Genomic DNA, 19,410 nt, shown 5'->3' with positions numbered 1-19,410 from the left:
TGATGCAGTGTAAAATCAATTCACTTTCAAAAAAGTGAAGAAAAGGGAGGACACAATGGTATTTCACATACTATGACGTGACTTTCTCTTCACTCATCTCTCTTTTTTCTTCAAACCTCAAAAGTCCACTCACTCACTTTTCTCTCCCCCCGCTCCCGCTCCCTCACCCTCATCTTTGTCCTAATCCAAACGGGAGTGACACCATATCATTCGTTCTCAACTACAATGTCATCCCCCAATCCAAACATAGTGTTAAGGTGATAAATGTTCTCATTTCTGCAATGTATAATCGAAGAAGGTCTTGGAACACTACAATACTAAACAAAAAGTTGTTTCTTTCTTACCATAAATGGCTATCACTTTTTCTAATTAATGGGATAGAGGATCAAAACATGCCATTGAAAAACTCTACTGAGACGACAGACTGCCAAGAATGTAGAGGAGGTAGGATGGACAGTTGGTTAGATCTAGTATGTATCGTACATGGACGGTAGTTGGAGTCAATGGCTCTCCTTGGATTTCCTCATTTGGAATCATCATGGGGAAGAGGATCAAGCTGGTCCTTGGGAACAATAGGCTAAGGTATCTAGAAAAAAAATCAAAGGGATCTCGGGAAAAGCAATAGCTCTGAGAAAGTCTTATTTCTTTCCAAATGGCTTATGTCCCTATTGAATTGGAACACATCATTATGAGCATGCATTAAAGTTAAATTTTAATCACAAAACATATGGAGAAGGAGGAAATATGCAACTATTGAACTGGAATTAATGGGGATCGATGCTTATGATATTCTTAGTATAAGTATGTTGAATCATACCATGAGAAAAATATTTTGAAAAGGTAACTCATTGTAATTTTCAATTCCAAATTGAGATTTTTCTCTAGAAAGTTGAAATTTAGACGGTCAGTCCATTCATCATCAATGATTTCAATCCATGTGGCAAAATTTTAACTTAAAATATTAATGACCAAAGCTTAAAGCCTTACAAAGTGATGTTGAAAAACTAAAAAAAATAATTAATCTAAACAACTTTTAAAGGGTCATCTCATCCATCAAGCTAATAGCATTCAAGAAAATGTTTACTAGGTATGTGCCGAAAGCTTCGCTCTTTTCTTCATTTAGTTCATACCCGTTCGTTATTTTCTCGTGTTGTTTTAACACATGGTTTTTAATGAAAATGCGTTATATGGTTAAACTCGAAATAGAAACAATAGGATGTACGTAAATCCTACAAGTACTAAAAATATCCACAAATAAGTAAAATAAACACTCAATCAATTAAAAGTAGACCCGAAGTATTTATCAGAAATTTTTAATAAAAGTTAGTGTATATACAAGTTCTGTAACAGTGAAACCACTTGCACCAAAAATTGCTATTAAATTCATTTATAAATATTTAATTAGCCCATTTTAAATTTATTTATTACTTCCATAGAATAAAATATGTTCACATTTTAAAACTTTCTTTTTAAGAATTAATGTGTTAAGAATCTTATGATGCTCAAAGAAAATGACCCTTTTAAACTTTTGGCAAAGGATTTTAAAGGACTTCCCATCCTTAAACCATCTCCATTGTAAGAGTCATCCTATGAAGAAGTTTACTTCTAAATTTCATTGTAACACATTACTTTTAAGTTTTTTTGCAACTTTTACTTCAAAGCAAAGATCTTATAAAGCCTAAATTTAAATTGTTTTATTTAATTAGTAGAAAAATATATTTTTAAGACATTTATTTTTCTTATGATTCAATCTAATGATGAGTTCTTATAAAACTCAGATTTAAGCTTATAACCCTGTACATTATTACCCAGCAATGAAAATGCATTTAGAACTTTGGAAGACCAAATTATGACTTCTATCACGTTTGTTCAACACGGATCAATTCATTGCACGCTCACTGCAGATGCAACACTTCCTGCGAGAAGAATACTGAGACAGACTTGAGTTGCCAATATGGCCCAACCACCACCAAATCTACCTATATTTAAGGGAACCTTACGAGGAAATTAATTACAAAAATGGTAACAGTAAATAGGATATTAACTGATCTTGGGAGGAGGATTGTACCAAAAAAATATAATGGTAAAAAAACTGTGAATCGGTGAATCTGCTAAGTAAACATCCTAGTTGATATCATGTTAGCTTGACTGCTCAAGACCATGGAGAGAACTTGGCTGAAGGTTTGATTTGGGGAGAACACCTGCAGACTGTTTTAGGGACATAGGTTTTTCACCTCGCGAAAAAGCCGTCTTCTCGGGGCGAAAATGAGTTCCTTCTAAACCCTGTTCAGGCATTCTCTTTACTCTCTTCCTTACTACAATACGATCTGTACCCCTGACATCATTCAGAGAACCACTAGAACTTCCCTTTGCTTTTCCTTGTTTTGAACCATTCAAAGAAGGATTGTAAACCCGTGGAGCGGCTGTATTAGAAAGTGCCTTGTTTACTGAATCATGATTAAGACTGCTAGAGTCTGTAGCTAATCTCTCTCGCATGGGCTGTTGCCAAGTAATTGGATTAGCATCGAATTGAGCATTCTCATCTTGTCGAACTGCAAATAACTTTTTCTTAATTTCCTCCCGATCCTAACAATATGAGAAACCAGTGAGATAAAAGTAGAGTAAAACCATCATCGCCACGAATATCAAATCCTGATTGTCATCAGTACATACAAATAACAGAAAGCAAGTTCCCCAATTCTTCAGATGGCAATGGCCCAATTTATTCATAGCATTTTAAATCATGAAAAATTAAATCCCGTGTCAGATTCCTTATTCTTTTTCTCGATGGAAACACAACCATTTCTGACTAAGAATCCAGAAATTGAGAAATCAGAATTTCCATTTTTGGCCATGGTAAAAAATGTGACGCAATCCAGGATATAATAGTTCAATAACTTAATATTTTAACAATATTTTCAGCGGTTCATAATTCATAGTTATCTATTTACAACCATAATTATAGTAAGGACAAGACGAAAAATTAAAAGACTACTGTTCCAATATAGTTATGCTACATAGGCATTTGCAGACTAAACAGTAAACTATGGTCATGACAAATTCCTCTCAAATTTCCAAAACTGACAACAAGGAAAAGGATCCTTTTAAAGAGATTTTAGAATAATACTACACTATTAAAAGTTATTTCATTGCATAGGCATACCTTATGTTTGATATGCAGTGCTCGGCGCCTCTCTTTTGACCTGCAAATTGCTCGCTTGATCCCATGGTTGTCCATGTAACCAGTTGGCCATAATTCTGCAAGCTGAAGAGAATGCACTTGAAAGTGAGAAATCCTTTTTATAAAAAATAAAGATATTAACTTGGACACAAGAAACTGCAATGCTATATAATACACGATCACACATAAAGTAACACAAGCTTCAGAAATAAGAGAACCATTTATTGCACGGAATAATGGGAAAAAATGGCAAATATTTCCAAGCATGAAAATACAATTGAGAACCTTTTCTTTTCAATGTCTTAAACATAGTTATCAATCTAGATAGTGATACTTGCTATTTGAAATTTATCATACAAATATATTATTATTGATCATTATGTACATAATTACATATATAACAAATACTTGTAATTGATATTTCTTGGAATATTCAACACTATTAATAAACAATCAATCACAAAGTAAATAAAAATATGAAGGGGAGTAAAATTTCTTTTGTTGGAGAATAGAGACAAGAATAGAGATGGGTGTTGCAGAAAAAAGTGCATTAGAATGTTTCACAGGTTTGGTAGTACAGCAGAACAAAGACCAAAAGAAGAAAGGGGTTGTTCACTGAGAAGTGGAAACGTAGGAAAAATACGGGTTATGGTTATACATGTTGTCCGAAAATGGTTAAAAAACTCTAAAGAATGTGTAGCTTTTGGGCAAAAAGGGAATTCAAGGTTTCACGGCTGACTGCAGTGGTGCCATAGTTCAGTGAAAACCTGCATTTCCACAATTGTACTGCGATTGTGCACTATTGATAACCATGGTCTATAAAACTTGAAAAGAAGGGATAAAAGATATTGTAAATAGTCCTAATTTAGTAATTTAACAAAAACAAGGATATATTGAAAATAGAATCAACCAAATCAAACCTACAGAAAGTAGGTACTGAAATTAAAGAAAACAAAAATGAGTTTGTGTTCCTCTGCTGCATAAATCCATAACTCAACTATCGATAAACATAGGGATAGCACTAGTAATCCATTAACTCTGCTAGATCAATATTGAGAGGAAGACAGAAAATTTGAACCACCTCATAATACAACTTTCTGATTTGCGGACCAGCATTTTCATCTAAACCCTGGAACAATTACAAATAAGATTCATTAAGAGCAAACATCAACAAACCAAACAGGATCTTTCCCTCCTGTAACCATAAAAAAACCTTGGTCAACAAAATAAATCTTTAAAGCTCAAACTTCTGTACATCAACGAAAATGTCATAGAGATCACAAATCCTGTCTTCCAATGCAGTGTCCATACTAAAAATCCTTTTAGTTATTGCTTTTCCATCAGGACCTAATTCTTCTTCCCCAGATGCACCAGCTTGCTGCTGTAGCTGAAATGCAGGGAAAACATGAATAAGCATCCCATAAAAAATAACCAAAATATTTATTTATCAAAAGTACACTTTAATGAAAAATTGCAATCAAGATACAATGCAAACATGATAGGCCATTAAGACAAGTGTATAAAGGAAAAAAAAAAGGGTGTGGAAAGTGATGAGGTATTTGGAGGAGGGGGAAATTTTCTATTGGACATTATTGTGGCCTGACCGAGTGAAGGAGTTGGTCCTTCAGGAAAGGTTTTCTTTAATTTTAGTAGACTACATATTGTAAGGAGTAGTGCTCCATTCACCCTGCACTCATGTTCAATATCTCTGGAATGCTGTTTATTTTTCAGCCCAGTGATTAATTTTAGTTGACTACTCCATATTGTAAGGAGCAGTGTTCCATTCCACCCTGCACTCATGTTCAATATATCTGGGATGCTGTTTATTTTTCAGCCCAGTGATTAATTCTACCATCAAAATTATATCAGTTCCTTTCCAGTTCTTAATTCAATTCGGGGTCCTATCAGAACATCAAGAAATATTGCAAGAAACATAGATCGAGTGTTGTATTAAATAGCCAAATATTTGTTAATCAATCAAGAGTACCATTATTTCCTGAAAAATTGCAATCAGGTTAGAATGCAAGAATCAAGAAATTTATCAAAAATACTACATTGAGTGTCAGAAATACAAATTACAATTAATGAAATCCCTTTCTGTGTAAAAATTATTCATCTGCAAGTAACCATGCCAAACTAAAGATTTGCATATAAAACTCAACTGAATTAAACTCATATAGAGAAGCATCCACAAAAGTGTAATTATTACTGTAATACAGGGGAACCAAAAAGGAGCCATATGAACCAGCTAAACAAGTAACTATTGAATGAGTGGAAAACTGAAAATATGACACGTTAAAGCCAGTTTACAAATATTTGATTTTGATACCGAGTAAATAGCAATGGTAACTATGATAAACCTTGGATTCCATGGATGGGGCCTGCATCTTAATCATCTCAACAACTTCCTTCTTTATCTGTTGAAACCTATCATCTTTCTCCTTCTTCGCAGACAAACCCATACTGATCATAATTTTTAAGTTTCTCTGTAGACATTGCATGAGAAGATAAATTTCAATTTGAGCAATATCGGAAACTAAAATACCTATATAATGATTCTTATAGATATAAAATATAAACAAAGAGAAGAATAGTTGCAATATGATGACCACAATGACATGCAATAAAAATAGGTGGCAAATTCCTATTATTTGGATTGGATTGTAAAACAATGGAGTTTTAATACTGAAGGATAACTAGTAATGCAGTAGTTATAGAAACCACTTGAAAATTAGAGTCCACATAATGTTGTAGAGATGGAAATATATATTTTTCTTTGTGAAAAATCACCTGCTCGGTTTCTACTGTTAGTGTTTAAAAGGAACATTTATGTGATTATAAATAAAGAGCATGTGCAGGTAAGGAACATTCTACAAATTTTTTCTAAAGCTCCAATAAGTTCTTTCTCGCAGAGACAATGCAACTTTACTCTTCCTAAACTTGTTTCTATGGATAAAAAATGTGAGCTTGAAAAATTTCACAAACATGATCAACTACAATGAGTGTGTGCTTAGTTCAATTTATTTTGAAGGGATAATTACATATTTTTGCCCAATTCATGATAAATTTCAAGAAATAAGTTAGTAGTTCTCCAAAAACAATCTATATCAATATTGAACTTAAAATCCCTTCAGGAAGACCTTCTGTCACTCTGGAGTAAGCAAATAAGAATTTCATAGACAGACATATGACACGGAAGTACACCATATCAAGCAAGAAAAAATCCAATCTTTCAGATGGTCACAATGGGATAGGTCACGAATGTATTCAAAGCCTAAATATGGTAATGCATAATCACATCTCAATAAATAAATGAACTACAATTGTATAGAAGTTCAGTATAATGGACTCAACAGCAAGATAAGTGGTTTGAGAGATACAATCTTTAGTTTCAATTGTCATATTTAATATAACGTTGGGGTTCAACAACCAATAATGAAAAAAGAAGCCGGTCATCTATAAAGCTCCCAGTACGCATTGGAGGTACTATAACCAGAAACTGAGACAATACACACTAAAGGATTATCGTTCATGTTTATCAAGCTGAAATACCTTTAATGTTCTAAGCTGAATCAGATGTCCAAGAATACTCATAAGACGGTTAATTAAATCCTTTGATACTTTCCCTTGGCTTGCCTGCTGCATCAAAAGTATATAGTCAATATTACAAAATGATAAATATGCTCTACTGTTTTAGATTTAGTGAAGTTGAAATAATTTTTTCTTAGTGCTTTCCCTCCCTCCTCTGTCTATTCTAATAGAAAGTTCAAACTGAGAAGACTGGAAAAAAAAGTAATGAATTGTTCATATCTAGAAGCACTAAGCATGATATCACAAATAAATTTGCCAATACCGCTAATCTAGCCACTTTAGCGAGTTTCAGCTTTATATCTCTAGGCAATCTCCGTTTGACAGCCTGAGGTGTGTTATCACCCTCCTGGTTTTCCATAGTAGGTGGCCTTGCTGTAACATTATTTAAGAGAAAAACTTCACATTAGCAACAAACTCCCTACACTGCCAATATGAGAAAAGTAAGCTTCACAAATTTTCTGAACTTACATTCTGTGACTATCTTCTCCAAATCTCGAATAGCTTTCTCAAGTGCGGTAATTTTTGGCCTAGCACTAGAACCATCTTTCTTGAGCACATGTTCAGATTTCTGAGTAAAAGCTTCAATCAAGTTCACAACTAAAACAGTATATGTTACACATAAAAAAGTCCACTTTCACAAATTTTGTATTCAGAAGTAATAGCAATAGGAACATTTTATTTCACCGAGTGCATGTTGCAAGTATAGTATAGTTTGCCAAAGCTTCAATTTAAATCTATCTTAAAGATACACCAACCTTGTATACCAATATTGTAAACAATTAGGACATCTTGGGTTGACAAAATTGTAGAAGATGGTGTCAAGTTTAAAACATTTGTCTAGTTTGAAGTGTAAGTCGTGTCAATTAGGAAAATATATTCAACAATCTTGTCCTTATATTCTTAATAAACAAGTTTCGTATCTTTTTCATTAGTTCACTCTGATAGTTGGGGTCATTCTTGTATTATTACTCCTTGTGGTTTTAAAATTTTTCTTATCTTTATTGATAATTAATGTATATGTACTAGGATTTTTCTATATTTAAAGCTTTTTCTAATGAAATCAAAACACAATTTTGCTTATCCATGTGCTTTCACTACAACAATGACCACGAATATTTGTCTCACCAATTCCAGTAACTCATGGCCTTTAATGATATTTTGCATCAAATTTCGTGTCCACATACTCTTCTACAAAATTAAGTAGTTGAGCACAAAAACAAATATCTTCTTGAAACTACTTGGGCACTTCTTCACAATCATCTTCCATCCCATCATTCTAGGGGGATGTTATCCTAATAGCATGTTATCTCATTAACCAGATGCCCTCATCTATCCTTTATTATCAAGTACCTCACTTTGTCCATGTTCCTCATTCCCATTTATATAATCTTCCTACAAATAGTTTTGGTATCACATAATTTGTATATAACCTCACACCAGATCGAGATAAACTTCTCCTTAGTCATTCCAACGTGCCATCCTGATATATCATCATTCTCAAAAAGAGTATTGATGTTTTTCTCCTGATCTTAATAATTATTTTCAATCTGCTAAAGTCCCTTTCTTTGAGTGTCATATACTATACAAATTTTCCTTCTAATGAGACATGCATTCACTTTCACCACCAATAGTCACATGTAAGAGAAAATATGCTTTGGAGATTCTAAAAGAAAAAAGGGATGATAAATTTATGCTTATGGACACACCAATGGATCCATTTCTCAAACTTGAACCTGACCAAAGAGAATCATATTCTAACCATGGGAGATAGAAACACTTAGTAAGCTAAATTACCCTAACATAGCAATTGCAGTGAGCGTAGCAGGTCAATTTTTAAACTTTCCTTGTCAAGATCATTGCGATGTAGTCGTATGAATTCTAAATTATATTAAGAATGCTTCGGGCAAATGCCTCATTTATGAGCGTAGCAAGTCAAATTTTAAAACCTTCTTGTCAAGATCTTTAATATTAAGGATGCAGTCATGTTGCGTTCTTGTTGGAAGAAAATTAATGTCATGGAAAATTAAGAAATAAAATGTTGTGGCAAGATCAAGGGTAAACTCAAAATACAAGGTGACACTAGTTACTTGTAAGCTCATATGGCCAAATCAATTCCTAAAAAAACTTAAATTGGAAGAAATTTTCCAAAATATGTAACAACCAGGCATCATTACACATTGCCTCTAATCCTTATTTCGTGAAAAGACCAAACATATCAAGGTAGATTGTCATTTAAGAGAAAAGTTGGAGTCTAGAGACAACACCATTAGATTTGTCAACTCTAGCAAAAAGTTGGCCAATATATTCACCAAGTCACTAAGAAGATTAAGCATCAATTATATTTGCATAAAGTTTAGCACATACAACTTGTATGCTCCAACTTGAGGGTTGTTATAATTATAGAAATAACACAAATCCTCTTATAGTCAGGAATATTTGAATTATATATTATGTATTATTAAGAACAATTTTGTTATTCTCATATCATATCTTTATTATTAAAGGATATCAAATTTCCTTTATTAATTGCATTGATTCCATGTTATCTTAGAAACACATAGTACATCAATGTCACTTTTTTTAACAAACTCCTTTCTTTCCTCCTTTTGTACATGATGTTCATTAACAAGCACCACATATGCCATTAATTGAGTCCTTTGTTCCTCCTGCTCTTTACCACCTAACTCCCATCCAAAATCCACCCAAACCATCATCACCACCTCTTATACCCACCAATGCAGGGTCCATATGACAAGTCCAATGCTTTAAGGGAGTTCTCTTCATCATTTTCTTCTCATTCATCATTGGATACCCCAACTCCAAGTAATGACGATTCAAGTTGGCCTATTGTATTTACAATTTTCTCACATACATTAGGTCCTCTTCTTCCTATTTTTCTTCTATGTACTCTATGTCTTCTATTATAATTCTTAAAAATGTGAACAAAACACTTGATCATCTTGGATGGCAAGAACATGATTGTTGAAATTCAAGCTCTTGAACATGATAACACACGGATGTCATTGGGTTTATGCCATTGAAGTTGAACCCAAAGGTGAAGTTGATGGCATAGCTAGATTAGTGGCTAAAGAATAATTGATTATAATGATACTTTCTTTCTTGTGGAAAAAATGACTATTGTCCACCTTTTCTCTGCCATGATAGCTACTCATCATTGACCTCTTCATCAATTGGATATTAAAAATGTTTTTCTTCTTAGTCATCTATAGGAGGAAGTCTACATGGAACAACCTCTTAGGTTTGTTATCCAAAGAGAGTTTGGTTTTGTTTGTAAATTACATCATTCTATATAGTCTCAAGCAATCTCCACCACATGCTTTGTTTGGAAAATCTAGCCACGTTGTTCATACCTTTAAGCTTAAATGTAGTGAGGCACATTATTTGGCTTTTTACTATCATACCTCCTCTAGAAAATGTCCTTACTTAATAGTATATGATGATATAGTCATTATAGTGAATGATGTTGCTAGAAGCTCTCAGTTAAAAGAACACTTATACAATCATTTTAAAACCAAGGATCTAAAATGTCTCAATTTTTGGGCATTGAAGTAGCCCAATCAAAGGAAGGTATTGTAATTTCTCAAAGGAAATATACTCTAGATGCTAAAAGAGACAAACATGATTGATTGTAGCGTAGTAAATAGTCCTATAAAACCAAAACCCAAATCAGAAATTAATGGCAAAACAAGGTGAATCTTTCTGACCTAGAAAGATATAGAAGACTTCTTAGGAAAATTACTTATCCTACTATAACTAGACCTAATCTATCCTTTGCAGTTGGTGTTATTAGTTAGTTCATGCAAACTCCTTGTATTCATCATTAGAATGTTGTCATTCATATTCTAAAATACCTCAAAAAGGCTCCAAGATAAGGTCTATTATATGAAGATAAAGGGAATAGCCAAATCTTTGGGTATTGTGATGTTGATTGAGTGGGATCTCCTACGAATAGAAGTTCCACTACAAAATATTGTATTCTCATTTAAGGAAATGTTATTTCCTAGAAAACAACAAAACTAAGTGTAGTTGCCTAATCAACTGCTGAAACTGATGTAGGGCAATGACATCTCTCACTTGTGAACTTGTCTGGGTAACACAGTTCCTCCAAAAACTAAACTTTTGTAAGTATCAACAAATGAAGATGTATTGTGATAATCAATTAGCTCTCCGCATTACTTTCAATCATGTATTCAATGAGGACCAAACATAGAGAATTCAACTATCATTTTAGAGAATTCAACTAAATTTAACAATTCGAATGATTAGCTTGCAAATGTGTTAACAAATCCTTAAGGGACCTCATAATGAATTTAATTGTTCCAAGCTAAGTACATATAATACGTATGCTCCAACTTGAGAGGGAGTGTTAGAATAGGTTTCTTAAAAAGTTGTTTTGAGTTGTACCTAGAACCCTAGAGGTGTCTTTACTTGTTTTCTAGTCTTCTCTTTCATTGTATCTCAAGATTAATCTACAGTTTCCATATAAATATTGAGAACCTATGAGAGACTTGAACAAGCTCTCTAAAATATGTTTTCTCTTTTTATTTTTCTCAAGTACATACAAGTGCTTATTTGGTGGAGTAGTTTCGTGCTTCTTACTGTATATATTGCTTAGAATGGAGAAGCCTTTAATTTAAAGCTGAATAGAAAAGTTGAATTTCTATAGCCTATAAATGCAGCAGAGGACCTTTTTATCGGTATTAAATGTTTCATAAAATTATATTAATCATACTGCAAATAAAATAAAGACCACAGAAAAGAAGTTTGGTAAACTTACTGGTGCACGTATAGCAATTTTTCCCACAGACAAGTTTAGATCTGGCAGTTCATGGATGCCATTTTTATCTTTTGACCGACCAGTGTTTTCTAAATTGTCAAGACTAGAAGATTTTCCAGGTTGGGATTTTGAATGTGCAGATTGATTTTTTTCATAGTACTTGTGATGAGAAGTATCTAGCAATCCACTTGCATCTTTAAATTTATCACTCGTGTTCTTAGATTGAAGCACTCCAGTCTTCTGTTTATCAGCACCTTCTGCAGCAGTCGGATCATTATTTGATACTTTTAAACACACAGGGGGATCCGACATTGGTCTAGTGTCAGCAGTTTTCTTTTTCAAATTAATTCCAGAGACATCCAATTGCTTCTGAAGTTTCTTGTCTTCATAATGTTCAACGACAAAATTATGTGAGGAACTGAGCATATTTTTCGCAGGTAATGACACAGTTTTCCCAGCAGCAGTCTTGCCCACTTTCACATGTTTATTTGATAGATGACCATCAATATTTTCTTCAGGATTCTTTGATATATCTTTTCGTCGCCTTTTCTTTGCTTGCTGGATAGGTAATACTGGAGGTTCATTTCTTGTGATATAGAAAGAACCAGAAAATGAATAAAATCAGTAATTTGATAGAATACCTTAAATACTAAAGTGTACAATTTAATAGATTCAAAATGTTGACACACATATGTAGAAAAGTGTCACAGGAATAAATATCCAACCACAAGCCAGAAAAATAATGCTATGAATATTCAACAATGACATACAAACTTCATTTCGTAGTTATCAATCATAAATGGAAGTATGTAGCAATCAACCCCAAAACTGCTATGGTGAGATAGACACTTGCTGAAATTCTGAGATACAAATTAAATCATTTATACAGCCCATATATAAATACTCAAAGGAAATAATTAGGCAAAATAAAATATATATTTATAATCAATAATCAAAAGTCAAAGTGAACAAAAAAACTAAAACGGAAGAACAGAACAGGTAAAAACAGGCAATATTTGGGCAACAAACAATCTAGTACTTTCATTGATTCAATTAATGATCCAGTTTCATAAACATTGTTTTCAAAGGTTGAAATTGCAACAAACATTTTATGGAAATAGTTAAACAGTGTAAAGAAGCAATACTCTAAATTTAAGGTTCATTCAGCTTGCATAAGTTTCATATAGTGTAAATCTAAAGAGGAAAAGAAAATAAAAGAATGGAATGGAAATGAGGGAATGTAGGTTGTTTACAAAGAGTGGAATAACTGGGGAAACATGTAAAAAAACAGTCAGCTACAACATACAAATTTCAACACTCAATTGCACAGAAATAGACCATGTTGCCACCTTCATCGATCATACAACTTGTATAATCGATTAAGGCAGTCTGTCTTTCTTCCTTTATGTTAACATCAAACTGCACTCCCAGCTTGCACCAAACTCCCTCTCCTTTTTCTATTATTTAAGAACAATGATAACAATAATACATACTAACAGTGCAATCAAAATTGGATCATGAAAAATGTAAGAAACCCCAAAAATGTTTTATGAAAAAAATATCAGAAGTCATAACACATTAAGGCGGAAGCATCACAGACAAAATGCAAAAATATAACTGTAATGCTAAAATCAATGAAAGAACCATATAATGAATAATAATATTATGTCTAGAAATTCAAATAACAATAAAATCAAATCAAAACACCACCATATTCAAGTTTTAGACTTAAAATAACAAAAAAATATAAGATAAATGTCCTAAATTTCTATTTATATCTTGGATGTTCTTGCACTGCCTTGTTCAGTTGCCATTGGGGATGCTCGAAAATAGGTGATCAAATGTTTCAGAGATTCAGAGAGTAATTAGAGTGGAAATGAAGAAAAGAAGAATTCAGGGAGGGCAGGTGTCATTGAACAAAGAGGAAGTAGAAAGAAAATAATAATAAGAGGACTTGCAGTGGAACTAGAGGTGACTGCAGCAGCAAGACTATGATGGCACAACAGCAGGATGCCGACGGTGGGACAGCGACAGTGCTCGTACTGGAATCAGAGGAGGCTATGGGTGGGGAGCTTGAGGCTGAGATATGGGGCGTGTTAAGTTTATTTTCTGATGATGTTTTGATTTGGGTCAGGTTGTATGGCCCAACCCTTTGATTTAAAAAGAAACACCTATTGGACTGACCCAATATGCATTAGCCCGAAAATAGAAATGGAAGAAAAATAAAGTTAAGGTTTTAAATGCCTAGGGTTGGGTCGGGTTAGGTTGTCAGGTAAAAGGTTTGATACTTTTGTTCATTGTTATGCATTCTATAAATAATGATAGGAGCATTTACATATAATTATTATAATTACAAATATCCTGCGTGATTGGTGTGTCTAGCTTAGGAATATTATCATATATATAATTGAAGAGGACAAATCAATTCATGATTTGTCAGGCTTATTCTTAATTTAAGGAAATAAAATATTTCCTAATTCACACGGTTCATGCTAACCCAAGGCTTCTTCTTCCTTACTCAAACCAGCACTGCGCAGTTTATGATTTCCTCCATGGCCGCTCTCAAAGCAATCACTACAAGCCACCATGCAAAACCCGATTCGCCACCACCATGTTGTGGCAACCACCAAAAAGTCCACCATCGAAATCCGCCATGGCACCGCCATGGCCATTTTTCGATAACACTGCATAATACTAATAAAATTATATTAACTAGTGGAAACACAAGCGCAGCGGCGTCATGTGTCGTCATTCTTATTAGGAAATTGAAAACAACAATATCATAATAAAAAAACAAACAGTTACAATTTTTTTTTAAAATAAAGTTATGACAACAATCACAATAATAGTTGTAAGGAAGATGTATGCACGAAAACAATAATAAAACATAGAATAATCTTTACATTTTATATAATACACACACATATATATTACTAGCAAAAACGTAGACTCTATAGTGCTTTGCATTTTTTATCACGCTATTTTATTTTAACAAGTTAAAATTTAATATTTATATTAATTTTAATTTTAATTTTAGATATATTAAATAAAATATATGTATTATTATATTTTTTGTTTTATGTGACTTTGTTTATTATAATCTATATCAATATATAACCAATACATCATGTAGATGCCCCGTTTGGTATATTTTTTAATTTATAACTATATATAGTGGGATATCCCTATTTGGTGTTAATTGTAACAGCGGAAGACAAATAAAGTACGTGTATGCATTTACCTTTTTTTGTGTAGAGGTGGCAGTTTCTCTCCACTACTTTCTCTCATCACTACCCTTCCCAATTTGTTTTGTATTGTGGTTTTAAAACATTATTTAAGGGTAAAATAAGAAAATGATTAGTGTACATCAAGCAGAGAAGTTCTTCACCATGAGTTATGTATTGTGACCTCTTATCACTACCATTCACCATGAGTTTTGTATTGTTATTTTAAAACATTAGTAAGGGTAAAATATAAAATTGATTTGCGTAAACTAAACGGGAAAATCCCATTCTACATATTGTTATAGATTATATTATTAGTAACAATAAATAATAATAAAAACAATAAAATATTAATATTAATAATAAAACAAAAAATAATAAGAGTTAATAACAGATGTATTAATACTATAAATAATAAATAATAATAGTAATAATATTTTTTAAAAATAAATATTCTTAAATTTAATTTCCACTTTACTTTTTCTCTATTTCTCTTCAACCAAACAATCTTATTTTCACTTTATGTCTCCCCTATTTCTATTATTTTCTCTTGGACACTAAGTAGTTAATCCAAGATAGTCGAGCGGAGCAGCTGACTCCAAAAGTGGGATATCGGGATAAAAAATTGCAGGATGACCGTTATTCTATTTAATATATATACATATAGATAATTTTAGACTTTTACATGTATATAGTTTGTATTATATGACAATGTAAATATTGTTTTAATATATTTATATTATTTCTTATATTATTATATCATATATCTGTGTGTTTCCTATCATTATATTATGTGTATTTATAATCTTGATATTATTTGGGTTATTATATCATATAGTATGTTTCATTTAGTTTTTATTCCTAAAATACAACAAATATTTAGCTTATTATATTTTTAATCACTATTTTTAACATATTAAATCATATAATATGCTTTATTTAGTTTATTAATGATTTAATTAATTTTTAAATATTTATATATTTTTAATAATATTATATTTATTATTATCATTATTTAGTTTATTATACTATATTGTAATTAATAATTGTTCACATAATAAGTTAAAAAGCAACTCAAAAAATATGGCAAATGTTAGACTCAAGTTTACACCCAGAACCCTAAGGGACCACCACAGATCAGTTTCTGATAGCTAGCATTGCACCCTCAAAGTCAATCGTTTTGTGACAACGAAAATGGAAGGTCAACGCCAGCATAATGGAGGTCATGGAGCAGCAGTTTTCAGTTGGGCTTCATAGCCACAGTGCTAAAACACCCCAGAAGCACAACTACAGCCACCCCCCTCACGGCTTCTCCAACCAAAATTATAAAACACAATGCAACAAAGTCTGTTGTGCCTCACTGCTGCTCTACCCTGATAGCAACTGCTCTGGCGGTTATTGATAACCCAACTTTAACCAAATAATCTTTATTTCCACTCTATTTCTCACCTATTTCTCTTATTTTTTGTTCCCTTCCTTTATTTTCCCTTTCTTTCCTCTACCAAACACGCCCTAAAGGTCATATTCTAATCATGGATCTATACATCCATGAACTCTACCTGGCCACTTCAATCTTAGCATATGCACTCAACAAAAATGCACACACATATACATGTACACACACACATATCTATATATGTATGTATTCTCATCATTCCAACCATAAAATATATCTCAACTCAACAGATATATATTAGTTGTGATCACTACTCAACAGATATATCTCATTTCATGTTAAGATAACGCCACAAGCATAAATATAACTAAAGGTGCAACATTATTCCACTAACTTTAGTATTGTACCCATTGCCTTAACAAGAGAAGAGTGAAAGTAATTTACATAGTAAAGAGATAGTCATAAAGAGGGCAACCCAGAGTCCATGAGACTCCCACCTAGAGAGATTTGTGGAGGGAAGATGTACACATACTTGGCCCCACAAGCAAAGAGGCTATTTTCTAAGATTTGAACTAGTGAATTCCAGGCCACAAGGCAGCAACCTTAGTTTGGTACTAAGGCTAGCCCTCATAAAGAAAAGAAATGACATACTCTGAGAAAATATTCAAACAAAAATCACTTACATGCGTTCCAATTTCCCTCTATTTACAAAGAATCCATCATGCTTGATTGCAGAGTTATCAACCTCAAAATACTCATCCTGCAGAAAGAGCAGTTGAACTAAATAAAAAAAATATTCAAGCTGCAATGGTCACAATATAGGAGAATGAAAATTTCTGTTTCATCATTAATCAAAGTCAAATAGTCACAATGTTATAACCAATCAAAATGGTATAAAAGATACCAACCAATTCAGCATCATCAATGAAAGAGTCTTCTGTATCATACTGATCATCAGGAGCATCAAGTAGATCCTCCTCATCACTACTATCCTTACCCTAAAAAAAATGATTCGGTCTCATTATTCCCAACATGGAAAACAGATTGAAAAAAATTAATAAAAACTTACATACGCATATTTACAGTAGAAGTCAATTCATTTTGTACAGTGCATTCAGTAACACTATCGAGAAGCCATACACCCATACCATGTAAAGGCGTTCAATCTTTTCTATTACAGCACTGAAACGGTTTGGCTGAGGAGCACCCTGTTCTTCGGTCTCCTTAGGTTGTCCCTAAAAGTGACAAGTTTATTAAATAGCGAAGCACAAAAAAAAAACCACACACCACTCCAATAGACAATATGCTAATTTCTGCTGGTATATTAATTCAAATAATTATAATGTGGCATAAAACTAGGTAGAGACAATTAAAAAGGCTTTATCACCTTGTCTATAATAATTTCATCTTACAAATAAATAGATATATGTATTTGGATTTGCATCTAGGATACACATTTTCATGGTAAGTCAGCTAATCAGTGTAGAAGCAACATTTGACACAATTATACCATGCCAAAAGGCAAACAGACATTAAATTCATATGCATAATGCAGTCAAATAATTCAAATACACATGCTTCCAGGAGTTATTCGACTCTTCCATTCAAATAATTTTCCATAAGAGAAGCACCAGAGCACAAACCATTCTCGCTATATATTCAAACTAATAAATTTGAACTCAAATACAAGTACTTCTAGGTGCAATTCGACCACAACAAAATCCTTTCAAATAGTTTTCCATAAGAACAATTATGCATTCAAACTAATCAATTTGAAGTCAAATGCAAGTACTTTCTAGCACAATTCGACTTTGCCAAAACGAAAACCTTTCAAACAATGTTTTACAAAGAGCAGCAACGAGTGGCACAAACCGTTATGCATTCAAACTAGTAAAAGTAAATTACAAGTACTTCCAGGAGAAATTTGACTTTGCCACGACTAACCCTTTTAAATAAATTTCCATAAGAGCAGCACCATGCGGCACAAACTGTTGTCATCATGCATTCAAAATAATAAAATCTAATACAAGCACTTCCAGGAGCAATTCAACTTTGCCATGACAAAACCCTTTTAAATAATTTTCCATAAGGGCAGTGCCACACGGCACACTGTTGTCAAAAACCGAGAAGAAACGTGCACTTCCCATTTAATAGACAATTATTTAATTTTTCAAAAGAGGAACCTAAATTGTTAGACAAAAACAACGTAAGGTCAGTCATGTTCGGTTTGGCAGAATATGTTCCCAAAACCTAGCATTACCCAGACCCTTATTTCAGTGCCAAAGAAACAAACAATCACGTCTCAGTAGAAAGCCACTCTTACAAATTACAATTAAAAAATATCATCCATAAACCACAGTAACCCTCCCACACATTGCTATCTACGCAACGAATCACAATGTGCGTACACTGAAATTTCAGAAACACACCTACACATACTCGGAACAATTCGGAACCTAAATGTAAGTTGGAAAAGGAAGCTCACCGGAGCGATTCTGGACTCGAGCGCAGGGTGCGCATTGGGAAGGTGCTCTGGTGCTGAAACGGGTCCCTTATTATTAACCTTATTGGCGTCTTTCATCAGCTTCTTCCACGACACTATGGTGGTCTCTCCCGGCCGAAGCTCCACTGTGAACATTTGCCGGTCGCCTTTCTTCACAAAGGACGACGGAGCCCTCGCCGCCGACAACGAATCGCCGCCGCCAAGAGAAGCCGTATCCTCCGCCATCGGAGTGTTTACTCGGCGAATTTCTCGGGCGTCGGTGCGTGTTTTCGGGGAGAATTGTTAGAGCGCGAGGAACATGCGGAAACGGAACGATAAGCCCTAAAATCTGGAAAGAAGAACAGAAACAGAGAACGAGAAGAGGAAGAACTGAAGAAGCGAATTGGGATTGCGCGGGATTCAAAAAAAGAGAAAGGGAGAAAAGAAAGATAAAAATAAATAAAAAATGTATGAAAAAAGAAATAAAAGAAAAGATATTGTGGATGGGTTTTAAGTTTAACTGCAATTTCGACTCGGTTGTAAAAATTTTCCAGTGCTTTTGTTTTCCGGGAAAGCGACGGAGGCAAAAGGGATTTGGGGCGGGGAATGGTGTATGTGGGCCGCATTATTTGCTCAATGTAGTGCTTTTACTTTCTGCACTCCCTACTTTTTAAAAATGTTTATTTTTCACATTTTTGGTCTTATAACTCATTCCACCTCCAAAACTTCTATTGATAC

The 19,410-nt window shown here is 33.3% G+C and overlaps 1 protein-coding gene across 3 annotated transcripts; it reads right to left on the bottom strand.

The window, feature by feature from the left end:
* Nucleotides 1-1,825: 1,825 nt before the first annotated feature.
* LOC137813505 (ubinuclein-1-like) lies at nt 1,826-19,207 on the bottom strand. 3 transcript variants are annotated; one of them, XM_068615794.1, is made up of 13 exons: nt 18,676-19,207; nt 17,339-17,425; nt 17,099-17,188; nt 16,874-16,950; nt 11,571-12,156; nt 7,241-7,340; nt 7,035-7,144; nt 6,734-6,820; nt 5,542-5,667; nt 4,437-4,568; nt 4,263-4,310; nt 3,164-3,265; nt 1,826-2,586 (listed from the first exon to the last, which is right to left on the bottom strand). In XM_068615794.1, the coding sequence occupies exons 1-13, from the start codon at nt 18,916-18,918 to the stop codon at nt 2,140-2,142; spliced, it is 2,235 nt and encodes a 744-aa protein (XP_068471895.1). In that variant the 5' UTR covers nt 18,919-19,207; the 3' UTR covers nt 1,826-2,139. The 3 variants fall into 3 exon arrangements, with proteins under 3 accessions (XP_068471895.1, XP_068471897.1, XP_068471898.1); XM_068615796.1 differs by having other exon boundaries at nt 6,734-6,817; XM_068615797.1 differs by lacking the exons at nt 17,339-17,425; nt 18,676-19,207 and adding an exon at nt 17,260-17,265.
* Between the last annotated feature and the right edge of the window lie 203 nt (nt 19,208-19,410).

The sequence above is a fragment of the Phaseolus vulgaris genome, chromosome 1, assembly GCF_000499845.2.
Source record: "Phaseolus vulgaris cultivar G19833 chromosome 1, P. vulgaris v2.0, whole genome shotgun sequence".
In the NCBI taxonomy this organism is placed as follows: domain Eukaryota; kingdom Viridiplantae; phylum Streptophyta; class Magnoliopsida; order Fabales; family Fabaceae; genus Phaseolus; species Phaseolus vulgaris.
Note: the sequence above shows the minus strand (reverse complement) of the source record. Positions and strands in the feature narration are given on the sequence as shown.

What these genes read in the sequence shown, in the direction of transcription:
- LOC137813505 (XM_068615794.1), bottom strand. Translation starts at nt 18,918, where the DNA reads ATGGCGGAGGATACGGCTTCTCTTGGCGGCGGCGATTCGTTGTCGGCG. An exon ending in TCATTGATGATGCTGAATTG is followed by an intron (nt 16,951 to 17,098) that starts GTTGGTATCTTT and finishes CTCTTTCTGCAG; the next exon opens with GATGAGTATTTTGAGGTTGA. An exon ending in TCAGAAAGTTGTATTATGAG is followed by an intron (nt 3,266 to 4,262) that starts GTGGTTCAAATT and finishes CATTCTCTTCAG; the next exon opens with CTTGCAGAATTATGGCCAAC.